Source organism: Coturnix japonica, chromosome 1 (assembly GCF_054131305.1).
Source record: "Coturnix japonica strain WE chromosome 1, WE-NBRP24, whole genome shotgun sequence".
In the NCBI taxonomy this organism is placed as follows: Eukaryota; Metazoa; Chordata; class Aves; order Galliformes; family Phasianidae; genus Coturnix; species Coturnix japonica.
In genome coordinates this window covers 166,987,128-167,007,254 of record NC_140663.1, presented here as the reverse complement: position 1 = coordinate 167,007,254, position 20,127 = coordinate 166,987,128, and the positions used below count along the sequence as shown (strand labels likewise).

Sequence of the window (20,127 nt, the reverse complement as noted above, 5' to 3'; positions counted from 1 at the left end):
ATTATTATTATTATTATTATTATTATCATTATCATTATCATTATTATTTTCATAACATACTGTAGTGTTGCTAATGGCCCCAAAGAACATTTTAAATATATACTGGATCTGAACAGAGCATATCAGATGAGGCATTGGCACAGACTGCCCAGAGAGCTGTGATGCCCCATCCCTGGAGGTCCTCAAAGCCAGGTTGGATGGGGCCTGGACAGCCTGAACTGATGGGGGGCAACCAGCCTATGGCAGGGAACTGGAACTGGATGATCTTTCCATCTGATATTTCTTTGTCCTTTCCAACCCAACATATTATTTGATTCTATGATTTTATAAATTGGGCTATTTATGTCAGTTACTAGCTTTACTGCTGGGCATATTCAAAAAGTAACCCACACTTTTTTCTGATAATGTCAATATATGGAAAACTGGAGATACTTCATTTTAAATATTTCTTATTTTCTAGGTGTGATGGGGGAATATGAACCAAAAATTGAAGTTCATTTTCCTTACACAGTTACAGCAGCAAGGGGAACAACTGTTAAGATGGAATGTTTTGCACTTGGCAAGTAAGTCCAGATTCTTTCATAATTAGACATGATTGTTTATTAAGATGTGACATGTCTAATTTGTTGTTCCATTATTTTGTTGGATTGCATTTTCACAGACATTCTTTTCTACACTCTTAAACTAACCAATTATGAATTCCCTGCCCAACCATTTCTGTGGACAGTAATTTGTTCAATTTAAATGACTGTCAAAATGAAAAGTAGCATTCTCATGAAGAAAAAGAGAACAGTTTTTGTGTTGAAAATTTTACCACACTCATACTTTTATTTATTGTGATAATATTTTAATCAGTAAATTCCATTTTGTTCTGCAAAAATATCATAGTTGGAGAACAGAAAAAGATTAGTATCTTTTCATGTTTTCCAAAATACAGTTATCTTGGTTTTTTTGTTGTTGTTGTTTAGGAAGTTAATAGCACAATGATCTGAGCATTTCCTAACACACTGTAGAAACTGAAGTTCTCTCATTTCTATCTGAGCTAATTGCTCTACTAGAGAATGGGTGTTTCATATATACGTATATCTAGGTAGGGAACTGATAAAGTTTGGTTTTGTTGTGACAGTTAATATTATTGTCATTGTAAAGAGTAAGATTTTCTTTTTCAAAAGTGTATACCTTAGAATTACAAGATGTGTGTGTCAATTGTGTCAGTGAAATCACTCTGTATTGAATGCCTTTCAGTTACTTTTCGCAGGCATGCTGCTTTTGCTCATATTTTTCCCTGGTTTTACTGTTCAGTATCACTTATCCTGCCTGATTTTTGAGTTCATGGCTTATCAGAGTAAATACAGATTCCTCATAGGCTGGCTTTAATTAAGAAAAAGTGAGGTTTTTCCTTTGTACCATTTATGGTGGAATTTCACATTTTAGTCTAGGGTCATGTCAGGGGTTCCACATGCTCTTCATTTTTATCCATTGGCGGAGGAAATAAATTCCAGAGGAAAGGAATTTTAAGGCAATAGAATATTTTCCTGAAGATCACCACTCTGCATTGCTTGGTAAATCTGGTTTTCTAGAACAATCTGTTGAAGCCTGTCTTCACCACCTGAGAGGACCTTTTTATATTTTCAAAGCCATTTAGCCCTTCATGTCATTTTTATTACTTTTTGTGGTTGTTTTGATGATTGGTTGGTTTGGCTCAGGCTTTTATATTTAGTATATTTAGTTATATTTAGTAGGTAAGGAAAGAGGTATATTAGAGAGGACAGAAAAACAATGAATGGAGAAATTTACAGAGTTACTAGATTACATGAGAAGAATAGCTGATTGTATAGGCAGGTGGCTACAGGCTTTCTCTTGTCAGCAATGCTAACTAGACCAGACTCCTGGCTTTGGATGGAGCAGTAATCAACATTTTCTTCCTTTAGTTGGAATTAAATTGCAGTTTTAGGTAGATAGCTAGTCAATTGTCACTTTCCAGAGAAGAATATATTCACCAAATGTCCTTCACCATGATCATTTGTAGGCAAGAAAAGCAGGTGCTAAAACCTTCCACCATTAGCACCTTGAGACTTAGTAAACTCTCTCAGTCTTTCAAACCACCACAGAAGGAAGGTGATGGTAGACATGAAAGACTTCAATTAGTTTAATTCTAAGTTCATATTTGTCACTAAACTTTAACAAGGAAATAAACAAACAAATAAAACAACAAGAAGGAAAACAGAATACCTCATCCTTCAAGGAGTTTAAGGTTCTCTGCTAAGCTGATCACATTTGCTGCTATTGCAGTGGGCAACTATTTTTAACATGCATACTCCTTATCGTCTTTTCAGGTTCCCTGTTCATTTTCATCACTTTCATTTTTGTTCCCGACTCTTGTTTCTAATGGCTTGTACAGATCTTTTCTTGTTCTGCTGCCACAGGTGCCCATTACCAAGTTGAATCAGCAGCTAATTAGCTCTTTATTTAACATGTTGAGATTTGGAGTCTCAAAACCAATATGCTGCTGTTTTTCTTTTGCTTTAATTTAGCAGTCTCAAACATTGCCCTCCTCTATGCATGTAATTGTGAATATGACAGACATTCCAGCAAGATTTCTAGATATCTGAAAACATTCCAGAAAGAGCGTAGTCTTTAGTTACAGAATGATGATTTATTAATAGTGTTTGTTTAGAATTGTCAGTCTCCATGACTGTAGAAATTAAGTTAATTGGATCTGGGCTATAGAAATTAAACAAATTGGAGCTGTGCAGCTTTTGTCTTCAAATTAAATTACTTAACAGGTAGAAATTCTCCAAAAAGTATTTTATTTTGACCTACTCAATATGTTGCTTGTTCAGCTGCAAGAGAAAATACTGCACAGTGAATATCACAAATAAATAGATTTTGTAGTTTCTAAAGAATTCAAAATAATACAGGAATGAAATACCTCTAAATGATGTTATTTGAATGATATAATGTTGTTTGACAGAAAACGCTGCATTTATCCATTATAGAGATATAACAAACTGAAGAGTTATATATATATATATATATATATATATATATACATCAAAGTGCATTTTGCAATAAGTTATGCTTAGTGTTTTGTGTTGAGTTTTTATGATGATCTACATTTATTTGAAGATGTTTTTTTACAACTAGACTTACTCTCATACCCAAACAAAGACTTGCATCTTTATTACTTCTATATTTTACATAAAACTGTACATGGAACACATATATATGTTTTCTGCCACCCATTTAGTTATGTCATGTTAACTAGGATCATTTGAATTTGGGTTTCTTTGCTATCGTAAGAGAAAATCATATATTTTTTTTTGCAAAAAAAAAAAATAATAATTCAGAAATAAAAACTCTTACAATAATAAAGGACCAACATCTACTTTTTAAACTTTTCATAAGAACTTTGTGACAACGTTCTTGCAATAATTTCAGTCACAACAGTCTTCATTTTAACACTTTCTGACTTTGGAGAATATTAATCTCAGAAGTACTTTTAATTTATTTTTACAAGGGTCTTAAAAGCAAGAGTAAATGGAAATATGGTTTATAAATAGTTCAGACAATGGTACAGGGCTCTATCTAAGCTAGTATGAAGAGTTTTAAATACACTCCTTTTCAACAACCATATAGTTGTGCCCTCAAAGGAAAGCATCTCAAGTTAAAGGAAATTTTAGTACAATCCTGGTCTTTTTTTTTCCCAGATACATAGCTCTAGATTTACTTCTGCTTTCCATTTCAAACAATTTTTCTAAACACTCTTTTTCACACAGATGTATTTAAAACCAAGTTGTGTCACATTACATGACCTTCACAGCTCAACCTTTTTTTCATTGTATTTTTGGCAATGCAATGTACTATATTGCAGCTTTTACTTTGTTCTCTATATAAATCTCACTGATTTTCTGGTTACAGCAAGGAAATAAAATAGATATTTTTATTATGGTGCTGCCTAAAGCCAATTTTGAGTGAGTAATCATTTCTCACTAGAATAAATTAGAGGATGTGGTCTATAGCCACACTTGCTAAAGCTTCAATCTTTGCTTTAAAAATAGAATTCATGTCTTAATTAAAATAAATAAATAAATAAATAAAATAAAGATTTTAATGTATCCTCTATTTTTATGCTATGGTTATTTTTTAACCACATAGATCATCAAACAGCAATTTTAATCACAAGAATCAATAGGTAAGAGATCTGACAGTTATTTTTTCTTACACCTCATGTGACTGTTTTTTTTATATTTTGATAGAAGGTTTCATTTTGTGTTATTTTTATACAATAGGAACATCCATACTCAGTATTATTTATAGACGCTAGTTTAGTTCACTTTACTAATATAAAGTCTATGCCTTTATTGCAAAATAATCTTAGATAAAGATAGGAATTAAGGAGATACTGAGGTACTTTTATTACTTCTATTATGTTGAGGTTGTTGTGATTAAAAATGTTGTTCAGGCTGTTATAGTTCATTTTGCTTTAATAAGTATGTTGTAAACCCTCTTTTGAACAGATTTATTACCAATCATAAACAGTCACCCCACCAATAATGTGGCCTGCAAGAACTCAGTTGATAGTCTGTTTTAAAATGTTTCTCTTTAAATGAGATAAAAAGAGGTAATATTCTATATTTTTAAATCCCAGAATCAAATGAAATTTTGTAAATTATATTTCAGGAAACATTCTAAAATATTCTCTAGAAATAACAAACTCTTTGAATAAATACTGATTTGTAAACATATCACAGTTTTAAATCCATGGAATGTGGAATTTTATTTTATTTCCTCAACATGATTTTTTTTTTAATGATTTTACAAAAAGCTCTTCAAGCTTTTATTTATTTTTTCAAAATATCACTTATTTACTTATTTCTGTATTATAAATAACTTATTGTTATCAGTATTTTGATTACACACTATGTTCATGTACATAGATATATATATTTACTGAAAACTTTACAGTGTGAAGAAATAAAAGTAAAAAATATTTGAATGGGTGAATATGGTATCTAGGCAAAGATTAGGGTTATTTTATAAAGAATCTGTATGATCTGCTGGAGGGGATTTGACTGGAACTGTGAAGAATTTGCATGAATAATCTGAAAAAAATATATTCTTGTTTGAAGTACTCATAAAGACAACTGTGTTAGATAACAACTACAAAGGAGGCTTCTAATAATTGTATAGTTTTTTGTAGATATATAAAAATACATTTTGCAAGTTTACATGTTAAATTGATATTTCTGTGAGGTTTGGTTAGCATTTAGCTGCTCAGTGAGGATGATAACAATTTCAAAAAAGAAAAAAAGACAATAAATTAATATTTGGTCAAAAATTCTACATTACTTTGTTTCTTTCTTGTCTTGATCTCAGCCATTTGGGATTTCATACAGGACCACAAAATTAATAGAAAATTACCCTACAACAATGAGTCATAGCTCCAGGCTGCAAGATTCTCTGAAACATTACAATTATGTATCTAGTCTTTCAACATAGTTGAATAAATTACATATTACCTCATGATTTTCTTAATTGCATAGGATAAAAAACTTAACCCTCTCTTCTAATCATATCTGTAAAATTTGTCCTTCCCTTGAGGTCCATCAGTTACAACTATGTTCTAGAACTTTCATATATGTCTCCCTGACTTTAATCTTTTTGTTGTCTGATCTTTACAAGTACAAGATGATCTTATTTTTACTAACAAAGAACGTTGTAGAACTGACATTCATGTGTTATCTGTAGATAAAAAAGGCACTTTGTAGGTTCAGATCCAGCAGGAAACATTTTTCACTTTAAACTGTCAAGGGAAGCAGAAGAGATCTTGTAAGCTGACCTCTCCACACTAATCCAGTGTTACAAAAGGTCTCATGAGCATTTCTATTCAAAGACCTTTTTTTTTTTTTTTTTGACATAAATCTCTTAAATATGCCACATTTCACTCCAGCCAATGTATTGTGCTGAGGCAACAAACTTGATGCACTTTTATCAGTTTACACCAAGCTTTAAGTAATTCTCTGCTAACCCAGGTAACTAGCAATAGGACAAAAGATAATGGCTTCAGGTTCCTCTAGGGGAGGTTCAGGCTGGATACTGGGAAAAAATATTCTCAGAAAGAGTGGAAATGCATTGAAACAGGCTGCCCAGGGAAGAGGTGGTGTCACTGTTCCTGGAAATGTTCAAGAAAGCTGTTGATGTAGCTTTGATGTTTAGTGGGCATGATGGTGGATGGGCAAATGGCTAGACTTGATGAACTCAGTGGTCCTTTCCAAACCTAATGATTCTACATTTGATCATATACCAATGACAACGCAATGAGTGAAGCATCAAGGTACAAAACAACAGGTTAGTATTTCCAGAACCATAGAGTAATAGTATTAAAGTTATAGAATAGCTTGGGTTGGAAGAGACTTTTCATGAGCATCTGGTTCCACTCACCCCTGCCAATGACAGGGACACCTTTCAGTAATCAGGTTGCTCACAGACCCATCTAACTAGGCCTTGACCATTTCCAGCAGAGGAACATCTAAAACATTCTTGGGCAAACTGTTCCTCTTTCTCAATACCCTTGTTACAAAAATTTGTTCCTTATATCTAATCTAAATCTGCCCTCTTTCAGTTTAAAACAGCAACCTTTTTTTGCCACTACTAAAAGCCCTAATAAAATGTATTTCTGTATATTTCTTATCATTCATCTTTATTTGCTGAAAGGCAGTAATAATGTCTCCCCAGAGCAAAAAGAAAGCCTGTAGGAAGTGGAAGCAGGAATGGGTTACTTGGGAGGACTACAAAGAAGTTTCCTGAGCAGCCAGGGATCAAGTCAGGGAAGCAAAAATCCAAATACAATTAATCCAGCTAGAGACATAATGGGGAACAAGAAGAAATTCTACAGGTATATCAATGTACAGGAACCTGATGAGGTTTAGCAAGAGCAAATGAGGAGTCTTGCACCTGGGGAGGAATAACAAAAGGAAAACTAGAGTAACAGTTTAGTTTGGTTTGGCCTAACGAAGCATAAAGGGACCCACGGCAACAACACCAACATTCTCATCCTTTCTTCACAGTAGAGTTGTTTCGTTTTTTACGTCTCTCCTTTGGATGCACTCTAAGAGATCAGTGTTTTTGTTGTATTGGTGGACTGCAGTGGGTCAATTCACAGCCTGAAAAAATGGCTGAGCACCAAATGAGGAGTGGCTTACCCAGGGAGCTCAGGTGCTAGCAATGCACCTTAGTGACCAGAAAGGGTGGAATCCTCATGTAAGGGTTAGCTAGTAAGAAAGCAGCATTTCTCTGGATCAAGACTTCATTCCTCTTGATCTGTCGATGGTTGTCAGAAAAGGCGAGACAATTTGTCACTTGCTGTTGCTTCATAGTGCTTATTTCTCCATAGGAGTCACTGTCATCAACTTCTTTTGCCATACATGGATACAGAATAGCATGTAGTACTCCAAGCAGGTTCTCACAAGAGCAGAGTAGATGGGGAAAATTGTCTTGATCTGCTGGCCACTCATCTTTGTATGTAGTCCAGAATAGGGTCCAGGTTTTTTGTTTTTTGCTATTTTGTGTTTTTTGTTTGTTTATTTGGGGGGAGGGACTCAGATCACATATTGACTGTTCATATTCTTTTAATCCACTGGTATCTCCAAATCCTTCTCTGCAGAGTTGCTCTCAGTCTATTCTCTCGAATGGTACTGACATTGGAAACTGCCCCCAGTACACATGCTGGAATCTTGCAATTAGCATTGTTCAACTCCACAAGATTCACATGGGTTCTCCTCTCAAACTTGTCAAGGTCTCTCTGGCACGTCTGTGGCACAACTCAGCTTGCCTTCATCAGCACATTTGCTGAGGATGCAATCAATTCCACAGTAATTATGATAACACATTGTGCTGCCTGATTCAGATATGCTTGTCTCCTTGAGGGACGCCACACATTACTGATTTCCATTCAGACATTATAACCCTTTGGATATGACAATCCAGCTAATTCTATTAATTGTACCCACATCTCTCAAATTTAGAGGCAAAGAAGTTATGGTGGACTGTATTAAAAACCCTATGGAAGTACAAGTAGATTACATCAGGTGCTCTTCTCTCAAATGTTGGCAGTACTGTTAGCCATGGGGTATGATCTCAGATCTTTATACTGTGGTGGCAGTCAGAGATGTAGCTCAGAAATGCTGTCAGAAGTGAAATAACTGTTTAGCCTCTAAAGTGCTCCTCTTTAGACATTGTACATTCTCACAAACATGAGACTGTCCTTGCCTCTTCCTATGACAACAGTGGTAAATGGAAATACTTGTGATACTATAGATAAGTCTATGTTCAGAACAGTTAGTGCACATTCACAGCTCTCATTTCCACTGATTCCTCTGACAATAACACATAAACTGTCACCCCCTACACATGAGCTGCTTGCCAAAATGAAGCTTAAAAAGACATGGTAAATCACTACACTGAAAAATGAAGGATGGGAGATTGAGGAATACTAACAAGTTTTTAATATACAATTTGCAGGTGAATTGAAAGCTAATTTTGGCTTGTCTTTCATATGTGTTATTATACTCACAATTTAATGACATGTCAAGATCCCTCACTTGCATTAAATGAAACAAATCATCCTAGGCAGTACATATTTATTTCCTTGTGGAACTGGAGATTCAAATACTGTGTGCTTGGTTGTTTTGTTTTTTTGTTTGTTTGGCTGGTTGGTTGGTTTTTGGTGGGTTTTTTGTTTGTTCGTTTGTTTTTTCTTACAAGTAGAAGGAGAACAAAACAAGCAAGACTGTTGGCATTGTCAAATGTTATACAAAACATAATGCAGAATTCCACAGATAGCAATTTGCTTTCAATTTCAAAACTTATCTTTTCATGTACAGATCACAGATCTGTATAATGTCTGCTTCCTCTTCTTATAACATGGAAATTTCAACATAAAATAGTGAAAAGACTTGACTAACATTATACTGAAAGCTAGAGAAAAAAAATTCATATAGAAGTATATGTTCCTAAATCCCATATGACAGAAAATCATGCTCCTTCATGCCCTTTCACACCACTTCTCACTTTTGAAAGCAGTTTTTGTTAATTAGTTAATTCAAGTGCCAAATCTGGAAGCTGTGAAAGCTACTCTGAACATTCATTGATAACAAAACAATCCCAAGAGGGAAATGAGTACACTCAGTAAAACAGTGTTCGTCATTTTTACTTGTAGAGATGTCCTTCCACCTGGAGACAAACTTTTGATGTGAAGAAGGAACCTTTTTTAATGCGAACATGCCTCCTTCATACTCAGTTTTTTTATATAAAACAGGAGCAGATCTAAGATTTATTCCCCTTCCATAGTGAAAACACTTAATGTCAAATAAATCTAAGACTTTCATCAATTTAAAGTTCATTTTTAATTTATACTGAATAAGAATTGAGATAATTAGATGCTAGAGTAGGATTGGATTTAGTTCCTATTTTTTGAGTGAGATTGATTTCTACCCTCCTTCAAGTAGATTTTCCCTTGAATAGACCTTATAATGCTGTTACAAATATCACAGTCATTCATAGTATTGTAAAAAGATTCTTTAGTAAATCCCAGGACGTACTCCCAGGCCTCATTTTGCCTCACTCTGACTAAATGCTTCATATTTACATTTTTATATTTAGATTTAATTGTTTCTATCATATGACATTAGGAGAATGGGAAAAAAAAATAAAATAAAATAAAATTCAACCCTAGCAAGCTGCAAGTTCCTCTCAATAGGACGTCAGTCATGAAGAATCAGTATTACCAGTTCCCTCTCTCTCTGAGGACCATCAAAGAAAACTTGCAAATGTATCTAAAACTGTGGTAATTTAGACAACCCTGATTTATAATAAAAGATGAAGAAGAATTTTTGTAAATGCTTGCTTGTAGCTTCTATGCAAAGGTGGCCTTTAAATTGAGGGCAAGAATGAAATGCTTATACTATAGAAACCTGCTTGCTTCCATTTACATCACATATGCACTATCCAGAAGCACATACACCGGATTTATCTCTGTGTCGGAAGTTGAAAGGTTCAGAAGGAAAGGATTTCTTACATTTATCAATAATAGTTAACTCATATTTACCTCTGCCGCTTCTTTTCAGTACTGTCCGTAAATAAATTCATATAGTACTGTGTTGTACAAAAGCCCTAAAACTAGAAGTCATCATGCTCGCTGTCTTCACTCTCCATAGCAGATCAGCATATTCAAAGACATCTCGTACTCTCCATACACTGGATTTATATGTGGTAGACCCTTGTGGTAGATCTGTTGATCTTGGAAGAAAAGATAAGACTGATACTTCAGTCCTCTGGGGCTGATCTTTATGCATACCTTTAAATCAAAGTTTAGAAATTCTAGGTTAATGTGCCAGCTACAGAAAATCTGACTGTCCACAGTTTGAGACAATGGAAAATAGCATGGAAACCCAAGTGAAAAGTGCTTATACATAAGGTAAAAAAAGAGTGCTTCAATGATACCATGGCTGAGAATCCATATGAACAACAAAAACATCACCTTTTTTAAAAACTTTCTGAGTTAAAGAATTTTGTGTCCTCTAGATTAAATTTGTAGATTCTTCATGCATTATCTCCTTTAATCACACAACAGATACCATATAATATTTTTACTTTTCAAGATTCCTCATATGCTCTTGAAATAACCATATTCAAATCAATGATTTGTGACATCTTAACTGTTTTTTATGTCTTTATCAATTTATAAATTTATAACAATATGTCCACTTCAAAGCATCTCCAGCCAACAAATTAAGGTAGGGATGATACAAAGTCTAGGATATAAAAAAAGAAATCCTGGATACATGAGGGTAAAAATGAACTTACTACGATAAGTAGTATGATAGTAGTAGCACATTCATTGCTTCTCTATTCCATGACGTAACATCCATTATTCAATGAAAGCATAGTAATGAATTTTGCAATATGACCAAGGAGGAATCCACAGAAGGCACTGTTCAGCATTTTACAGTAAATTTGTCATTACCTGGCCTTGGTGCTATGATTTCTCTAAGAGTAAATGCTAGATTAGTAAATGCTAATCTAACTTCTAAATGTAGAGACAAAATGGAACAGATTGCCTAGGAAGGTGGTAGATGCCCGATCCCTAGAGACATTCAAGGTAAGGTTGGACAGGGCTCTGAGCCCCTGATCTAGCTGTGGATATCCCTATTAATTGCAGGGGAGGTGGAATGTCCTTTAAATGTCTCTTCCAACACAAACAGTGCTATGATTCTGTGATTCCACTTTGTATAGATATATAAATTAGTCTCCTATTTTTCAGTATCTGATCAGAACAGAATTATATGGATAAGCTTAAGATTAAAAAACAAACAAACAAACAAAAAAAAAAAAAACAGAAAAAAAAAAAACCCCAAAACTGTGAATATTTAATATTCATCTCTAGAAAGTAGAAAGTGATGGAAAACAATTCAGGATATTCCTCAACATTTTAATCCTACAAAATCAGACCAAAATAATTTGAAGGTAAGCTGGAGGGCATAAGGACAAACTGTTCTTTTCTAATCTTAAATGCACAGGCATAAAGAGCTTTTCAAGATATATTATTTTGTGAACACAGCCTCACATAATAACTGAAGGAATCACTCAGAACAGTGATGCCCAGTAAAATATTATAGTGTGGACAGGATTTGAAACTTCAGTAGAAAATAAAATATTTCAAAGGAGAATGATATTTTGCAACAACCACAAATTGAAAAAAATATTTAATACACAACTGAAAATTAGGATCTTAGATCCACTGAAAAGGTATTTTAAATTGCCAGATACATATTTCAGAGTAATTTGGTAAACAATTGCATAAAATTTCATCATATATGTTTTTCATAGCATTTCTGTTTTTAATGAGACTTATGAATATTCCCAACAAATTCAACAGCATTTACCCTAAGTAATGTTTTGCTGAAATGTTACACTTACAATTTGTTCTAGATATAATACAAAAGTATAACTTACGTTTTGTAAAATTCAAAGTGAAAAAAACCTGCTTTCACAGTCACAGATGACCACTTTGATTTTTTTTCAGCTCAAATAAATAGGAAGGTTAATAATGGTACTTAGGAAGTAGGATTCATTAGTTGTTTTTTTTTTTATTTTCTTTTCCCAGTGATGCTAAGATTTGCCAGCAAGATTCAAAACCTTCCAAAAGTGAGAAGAAATCTTGTCTTTTAACTTAACTGAAAGTTATACTAAAGTACTCATAGGAATTAAATGTGAGCAGTTTTACCTACACAACAAGTAAGCAATATTCCCATGCATTATCTGCTTAGACACAAAATAAAAATGTATTATAATTATTATAAAATTTTAAAATGTCACGTGTTATATTAAACTCAGTGTGATGCTTTTATTGTCAGTTGTTTTAAAAATAAATAAATGAAGCTGTGGATCATTTGAAAAGATGAACAATATGCACAGATGTTAGTTAGCTTTCATGGTAGATTTTGTGAGTTTTCTATAACAGTCATAGTTTTATTCTTTCACATCCTTGCTCAGATATTTTTCATTCTTTCAATTTATATTCACATGAGTCACAAAGGAGAAACAGGTATAGATATATTTTTATTTCAGATGTAGAATTCATGCCTCACTTGTGAGTTTTGCAAGGAAAATAATAAGCTTCTTTAAGCAGAGCTACAAGATGTCTGTGAATAATGATTTGCTGTTTCAGTGTACTTTCCTTTGGAAATCCTTAAATGTGCACACTAAAGTAATTCTTCCTCCTTGAAAAATTCCAGTTACTACTTCACACTGAGAATAATAAATAAATAAATAAATAAATAAATAAATAAGACGTTTCCTAATGACCCAGAGAATATCTTTCTTTTTTAGTTTCTGTATTAGACACACTTATTTTCTGCAGTATACACTAAAGCAAATTTCAAACATTTAAAATAAATTTAAAGGAAAATTTTTAAACACTTCATTTTCAGAATAATCTTCTAACGGCTAAATGAGACAGCATTGAAGGCTTATACGTTCATTGTTTCATGGAAATATATACCATGACAGAAAATTTACCATTCCAAGGTACTGAACCGGTTTTCTTCCAAGGCAATAGAACAAATATTTATATATTTATATATTTATTTATTTATTTATTTTCCCTCATTGTTTTTACTGTCAGTAGGATAGAAGGCTTGAATTATGGGCAACAATCATGGCAATATTTTGGTGCCAAGTAGGGTATACCTGCCAACTTAAATCATTCATAAAACAGAAGCTGCTGAATAGTACTGCACTGTATCAGCATGAAGAATTTATACTGTACACTAGTCTTGCAGTCAGTAATGGTTACTTAATGTTTGTCTGGCTAGTAGTGGTGTTTTGCAGCCAGTAAACATGGCATAATTATATTATATATAAAAAGAATTCAAGCATATAAACAGTTTATACTCCCGGATGAATCCAATACAGTAGTTATGAAATCTCCACGAAGTCACTAATCAAAGACTAACTTTGAGCATCAGTGTGAAATGTGGAATTAGAAATAGGGAAAAAATTAAAATATTTATTTTGTGCTATTTCTAACACACTGAAATAATTCCTTCCAGTATGTAAAGGGAGCCTATAAACAGGAGGGGAGTCAACTCTTCAAAAGGGTACACAATAGCAGGACAAGGGGAAATGTTTTTAAGTTGAAGGAGTAAGGATTTAGGTTGGATGTCAAGGGGAATTTCTTTACTATGAGAGTGGTGAGACGCTGAAATAGGATGCCCAGAGAGGATACCCCATCCATGGAGGTGTTCAAGGCCAGGTTGAATGGGGCCCTGTGCAGCCTGGTCTAGTATTAATAGTGGATATTGGTGGCCCTGCCTGCAGCAGGAGGACTGGAGGTTGATGATATTTGACGTTCCTTCCAACCCAAGCCATCCTATGATTCTATAATTTGGTAGCTACTTGCATTTTGTTAGCAAATCAAAATATGTAGCCATGAATGCACATGGAAAATCAAATGGAAAAGAGAAAAACAGTAGGTTTTATAAGTTCTCTATAGAGACAGAGGTATTTTTTTATTCTTGGTATTAAAAATGAAACAGGATGAAGTACTTCTGTTAGATAAAAATGAAAAATTCTTCATGCATTTCTTCTGTGGGGACCAGTCATAAAGGAACATTTTGAAAGAACAGAGAGCTATTGTAGGAACTAAATCTTAGAGATTAATGCAAACATGCTCAAAATGAAATAACTTTTGGCAAGTAATAAAAACAACAAGCAATTAAATTATTATGTATTTGATATATTCAAACAAATAGTGGATACAATTCCAGAAACTGTACATTAGCCAACATACAAACTTTGTGAAGGTTGCTGTGCATCTAGACTCAGTGAATTTCAATAATCTGTGGCATTCAGTAGATAGTAACATCTTACAGTCAGAAGTCTATGAATATTTTGAATCTCAATAAGGCATTTGAATTTGGAGCAACTCTGCTGAAAGCCTGATCCCAACTTCATTTTTTCACTTCCCAATTTTTCACTGGATGAGTAATAGCTAGAACCATAAACTTCAATGGTTTCCATGTCTGTATTTGTTGTATCTCAAATTGGACAGCTTTAAATATTGGGAAAAGTGTTTTTTGTTATTTTTACTGCAGCTTCACACAACTGTAGCAAATCCCATCAACCGAATAGAGCAAAATATAGTAAAAGTGAGTAGATTCTTTAAATTTCAATCTCTGCTAAGTGTATCCTTATCTAAAGTTCCACAAGATCCAAATGTATTTATATCCAATTTAAGACTTGAAAGCAATTCAAATAAATCCAAGATATTTTTATGAAAAATAAACGGTATGTAATCATTGCATTCTTTCTTATGATGTCCACCCCTTTTAGAATATCTGATGTAGTATAGCTCTTAGCTCACAATCAAACAATAAGGACAGGGGTTTTTTTGTTTGTTTGTTTGTTTGTTTTCCTCCTCATTTTCCATTACTATATTTAGATAATACTAGAAAACCATGGAAGAAAAATCCTGTAAAATAACTGAGGAGTTTCTGGTTTAAAAATAAAGCTGAATTAAGTCTAGCACTAACTAATATAGTTCTTCCCTCCACATGATTGCAAATGACATATCTGAGCTTCCCCAGAGTCCTCTGTGAAAGCTACCTTGCACTCTAGGGAACAAGTATGTAATTCAGTCAGAAGCGGTAGCACCAAAAGTATGAACTCTACCAAACTAGTTTTATAATTAATTAAATAATATTATAACAGTAGAGGTCTGCAAGACTTTGGTCACTTTAAATTACCTAAGGTACAGTGTTATTGAAATCCCACATGTAGACAGATGTGTCACTTACTGAACTCCAAGACTGCAGGTTCATGGTAGGAAAATCAGTAAGTGGTGGAATTTTCTCAGCTCATCCAGGGTTTGAAGTTTCTATTTTCTTTTACCTACAGAGTGAAAATGTTCAGGAGTAAAGCTTAGAGTTCTGAAGAAGCTCTAAAGAGAGCACTTCTAATGATTTACTTGATCTCAATAAAATCTTGGCCTCCCTTGTGGATGAAACAAATTCCATGTAACAAACCATTAGTTAAAAATTCCCTGCAGAAACAGAGCTATATCAAGCATATATGAACTTCAATGTGGTTATATTTTAATGCTCCTTAGGTTATTAAATGTTTAAACTACCAGATCACAGAATCTTCATTCTTGTTAGTGAAAGAGTGCTAACAGAAATTTTACTAAATATTTCAGCCCTGTTCCAACAATCTCTTGGAAGAAAGTTAATGGTCATAATCCAAGTAAAGCCCGTCTGAGAAAATCCCAAGCTGTGCTTGAAATACCTAATGTGCAGCTAGAGGATGCAGGGATGTATGAATGTAAAGCTGAAAACTCACGTGGAAGGAATGTCTTCAGAGGACAGCTACAAGTGTACAGTAAGTGTAACTGCACACGGTATTAGCCTGAAATGCTTTGTCCAAGGATTTTATTATATATGAAGGGTGCTAAGATCCAGTAAAAATGAATAAATTTCTTCAAAAATGAAATCATTATTATTGAATTAAGATATATATCTTTGTTTCCTAGTAAGGAATTGAAGCCTGAATTATGAATGAAATTGACTTCCTCAAAAAAATATCTTAATATGTCATTTTTCCAGATTCCTTTGTGTTGTTTTCTTTTTTAAAAGTTTTGTTAGAATTTGAAAAGTCTATACTTTTTCACAGAAAAATCACGGATTGGAAGGGACATCTGGAGATCACCTAGTCCAAACTCCTGTTAAAGCAGATACCCTACAGTAGGTTGAACAGTAGGTTGCACAAGAATGTGCCCAGAGAAGGACACACCACAATTGCTTTGGGCAGTCTGCTGCAGTGCTCTGTCACTCCCACAGCAAAGAAGTTATTTTGCACATTCTTGTGGAATTTCCTGTGTTGCATTTTATCCCTATTGCCCCTTATGCTGTCACTGGGAGCAACTGAAAGGAGCCTGCCCCCATCCATTTGACAGTCTCCCATCAGATATTGGCGTAGGTGTTGATAAGACCCCCTTCCAGTCTTCTCTAGGCTGAACAGTCCCAGGTCTCTCAGCCTTTCCTCAAAAAGGAGATGCTTTCAGGCCCCAGTAACCTCTGTGGCCCTCCACTTGATTCTTTAGAAGTTTCTTGTCTTTCTTAAAATCATGGAATTGCAGAATCTTTTGAGTTGGATTAAATGTAATCCAGGCCAGCTCCCCTGTGATGAGCAGGAATGCCTACAGTTAGATCAGGTGCTCAGTGCCCCATTCAGCCTGACCTTGAATGTCTCCAGGACACCCACCACAGCTCTCTGGGAAACCTGTGCCAGTGCCTCACCCTACTCTGAGTAATAAAAAAATTTCTCCCTAAATCTAAATCTACCTTCTTTTAGTTTAAAGACATACCTCCTTTTCCTAACAAACATTACAGAAAGGGATCTACTTCAAATGATCTAATTTATCTGTTTCACAGCTATATGAAACACATATATTTCTGTTATGGAAAGTCTACTACTATCTTTTAGATAATCTTATACATAATTCAAAACAGTATATGAATCAAAGTTTTACATATCTGTCTTAGCAGGAAGCAAGTTCAGAGCAGGTGACAGAGTCACTGTTAAGTGAAGGAGACTGACAGCAACCTTCCGCAGAGCAGAAGAAGAAATAAAAACTGTTAATAGCTCCCTAACGTAACTTTTCTTGGACTGGAGATGAAGTACTCCCCAATGAACCTCTTGCATCAGAGACTCCTGAAAATAGCATTCATGTTCTACAAACCCTGACAGTCTCATTCCAAAGCATACAAGATGGTTGATAAGAAAGTTTTTCAACACAGAATGTTTAGCAAGAGTTTATTTTACAAAGTTATCAGCCTCTTTTGTTGAGAGATATTGCATCAGGATATAGGAGGCTTACTCAAAATGGTATTTGCTCATGCACCTTTTGTTCATAACAATAGTCAGCATTAATAGTTTTACTTAAAAGTTCATTTTTGCATCTTACTGCTCTAGAAAACAATGATGTGTTTTAACTCAGAAATTCAGATGTAGACCATCATTCCTACCAGAGAGTTCTTGTAAAAATTCTAGAACAGACTGTAGGACCAGTTGTGTCACGTAGTGGTCTCACTATCTGCATGCCTCTGTTGGAACAAGATGTCTGTTTGAATCTTCATTTCATCAATTACATCCAATCTGGGTAGTCACAGAGTGTTTTGGTGAAAGTCCAGGGCACTAAGTCTGCCTGTCTGTTCAGATTTAGTCAGAAACTACTGATTTTTTATCTCTTACCTGGTTCTGCAATCCAGATATACCATGACTGCTTGACACAACTGACACTTCAGGTGTTCAGAAAGTGGTATTTCAGTTGCTGACAATTTAAGATTGATGTAATCCCAGCACTTGGGGAAAATTCAGCTGCAGACATGACAAAGCCATTAAAAACATAATTTTGATAATGCAAGGCATCTTCATACACTTGACTGCAACCTATTTTTGAGAACTCTGGTTTTCCCAGGTGATCCACTCATACTTGTCATTTACGTGAAATTTTATTCAAGCTGAATATGATTAATAGATGAGAGTGCAAAAGACATAAATTGAGTGGAGAAATTGAACGTTAACATTTTGAAGTCATGGCTCCTCCACAACTTCAAACTACTTGCATGTTCCCAATGGCAACTGCTCTGTGCAGTCCCTGCTTTTTTCTCTCTCTGAACCTGCTGGGTTTGCTTATATGTTACCTACTCACTAGTATCAGCAGAGAGTGGTGATGTGAACAGACTGTGAGAAAACTTTTCCTTCCTATTTTCCTTTCATCTGGATCAGTTCCTTGATCTTGCTCACAGCAGTATCATAGAAGCAGCTCTGCTGGCACATAATGTGGCAGTGGAATAAGCAGTCAAGGGCAGGAATATTCTGTGAAGTGCTGTAATGGACCATCCAAATTTTAAAACCATTTTAATAACTTCTTTATAAAAACGGTATGGATTAAAATCCACCAATATCACTGTATGTTAGCCCCAGATACTTATACTGAAACTGGCTAAAGAGGAAAAGATATCTTAGCTTTCTCACATATTTTTCTTCTCCTTTATATTTTCAGAAAATGAATTTCTTTCACCCCAGGCTCACATTCACGCTTTAGGACACTGCAAGAAGTCATTTTTCTACATAGAATTTTCTCATAAATATTCTTTCAGCCATTTTCTTTTTAATTATTTGGAAAAGTAGGCTGACTTTTCTGCAATTTAACTTTTATAAACAGAGGATATAATAACTGGCCTCTAATCGTGGTGTTTTATTGCCAAGGTGTTTTTATAAAATATTTTTACATCCTCAAAAATATGGAGAAACACAACATTAAATAAATCACAGGGTGGACACTGATTTCAAAATTTTTGCAGCCCTGTAGAAAGTTATAGCACAGTACCCATGAAGGCCACTGAATAGTAAAACACATCATTCTGCTCTTACATTTACCCTCCAAATTCTTCACTGAAGAGATAACAACTGTCAAACATGTATGTTTTTCCCCAAATGTAAATATTACGTTTATAATAGTAATAATAATAATAATAATAATAATAATAATAATAATAATAATAATAATAATAATAATAATAATAATAATAATAATATGAGGATTTCTTTGCCTGCATGTATATCAGAACAACGCTTACTTTTTTTTTTTTTTTTTTTTTTTTGAGAACATAATACATTCAGTCAGAGTTCATAAATCCAGTTAAACATTTCATATTTTTCTCTTCTAATTATTGACAGTGTTTGGGAACAAGTGTTAAGATTTTATGCAGAAAAGATCTTGCTAATGAGCAAGAAGTGAACCCTGTTTTTCTGCCAAAGTAAGAATAACATGGAGAGGACAAGAATCCAAAATATATGCTGTTTGTTTTAGTTATGCATTTAGCTCTGTTCCTGTTACGTCTACATATTGCTTTACCATTTTATTTTGAAATCTTTTGCTTCACTTAAAGGAGAGAAATTCTGAGTCATCATCTTTGCTGATAGAAAACTTGAAAATTCTGAATCCAAAGGCTACTAAGGCTGCAATAAGGAGAAAGGAAAAAAAAACAACAACAAAAAAAAACAAAAACGGGTGGGGTGGGGGAGGGGTGGAAAGGCTGGGGTAAAAATACTCCATGTAACAAGAAAAAATCTGATACTAACAGACTGTACAATTATGATTTGCCCATGCCATGACTATGCTATCAGAATAGTAGAGACCAGTGGAATCAGGATTGGTAAGGCAGTACTTAACTGTAATCAGGCTCACTCTTTAATTTTTAATGGTCTTGTTCATATTGAAACACTCCAAAACAGTATCAGCTAAACAATGTAATTGAATTATGTTTTTAGGACAATTAGTACACAACCAGTCAGCAGGGCCTCCTACAGACTGCTCTCAAGTTCTACATGGGATCTTTTGATTAACATAAGAATCCAGTGATTCAGTGCAGAGGAACATTTATGAAGCATACCTTGACAATAATGAGAATAAAGAAGGTGGAAGCAGTTGGTTTGGCCATGGTATGGAACCGAGGCTGGGTCTATTTTGTATTTGTTTTCTCCCAGTAAAAGAGAAAGGAG

General features: G+C 34.2%; 1 protein-coding gene across 11 annotated transcripts in view; it reads left to right on the top strand.

The window, feature by feature from the left end:
• The window catches only part of CNTN5 (contactin 5), a 538,457-nt gene that overhangs the window by 401,222 nt on the left and 117,108 nt on the right, over window positions 1–20,127 (top strand). For all 11 annotated transcript variants that reach the window (XM_085508884.1, XM_032442190.2, XM_032442192.2 and 8 more), the window contains 2 exons: window positions 461–563; window positions 15,758–15,939. In XM_085508884.1, the coding sequence (XP_085365010.1) occupies window positions 461–563; window positions 15,758–15,939 (285 nt within the window). The remainder of the gene's footprint in view (window positions 1–460; window positions 564–15,757; window positions 15,940–20,127) is intronic.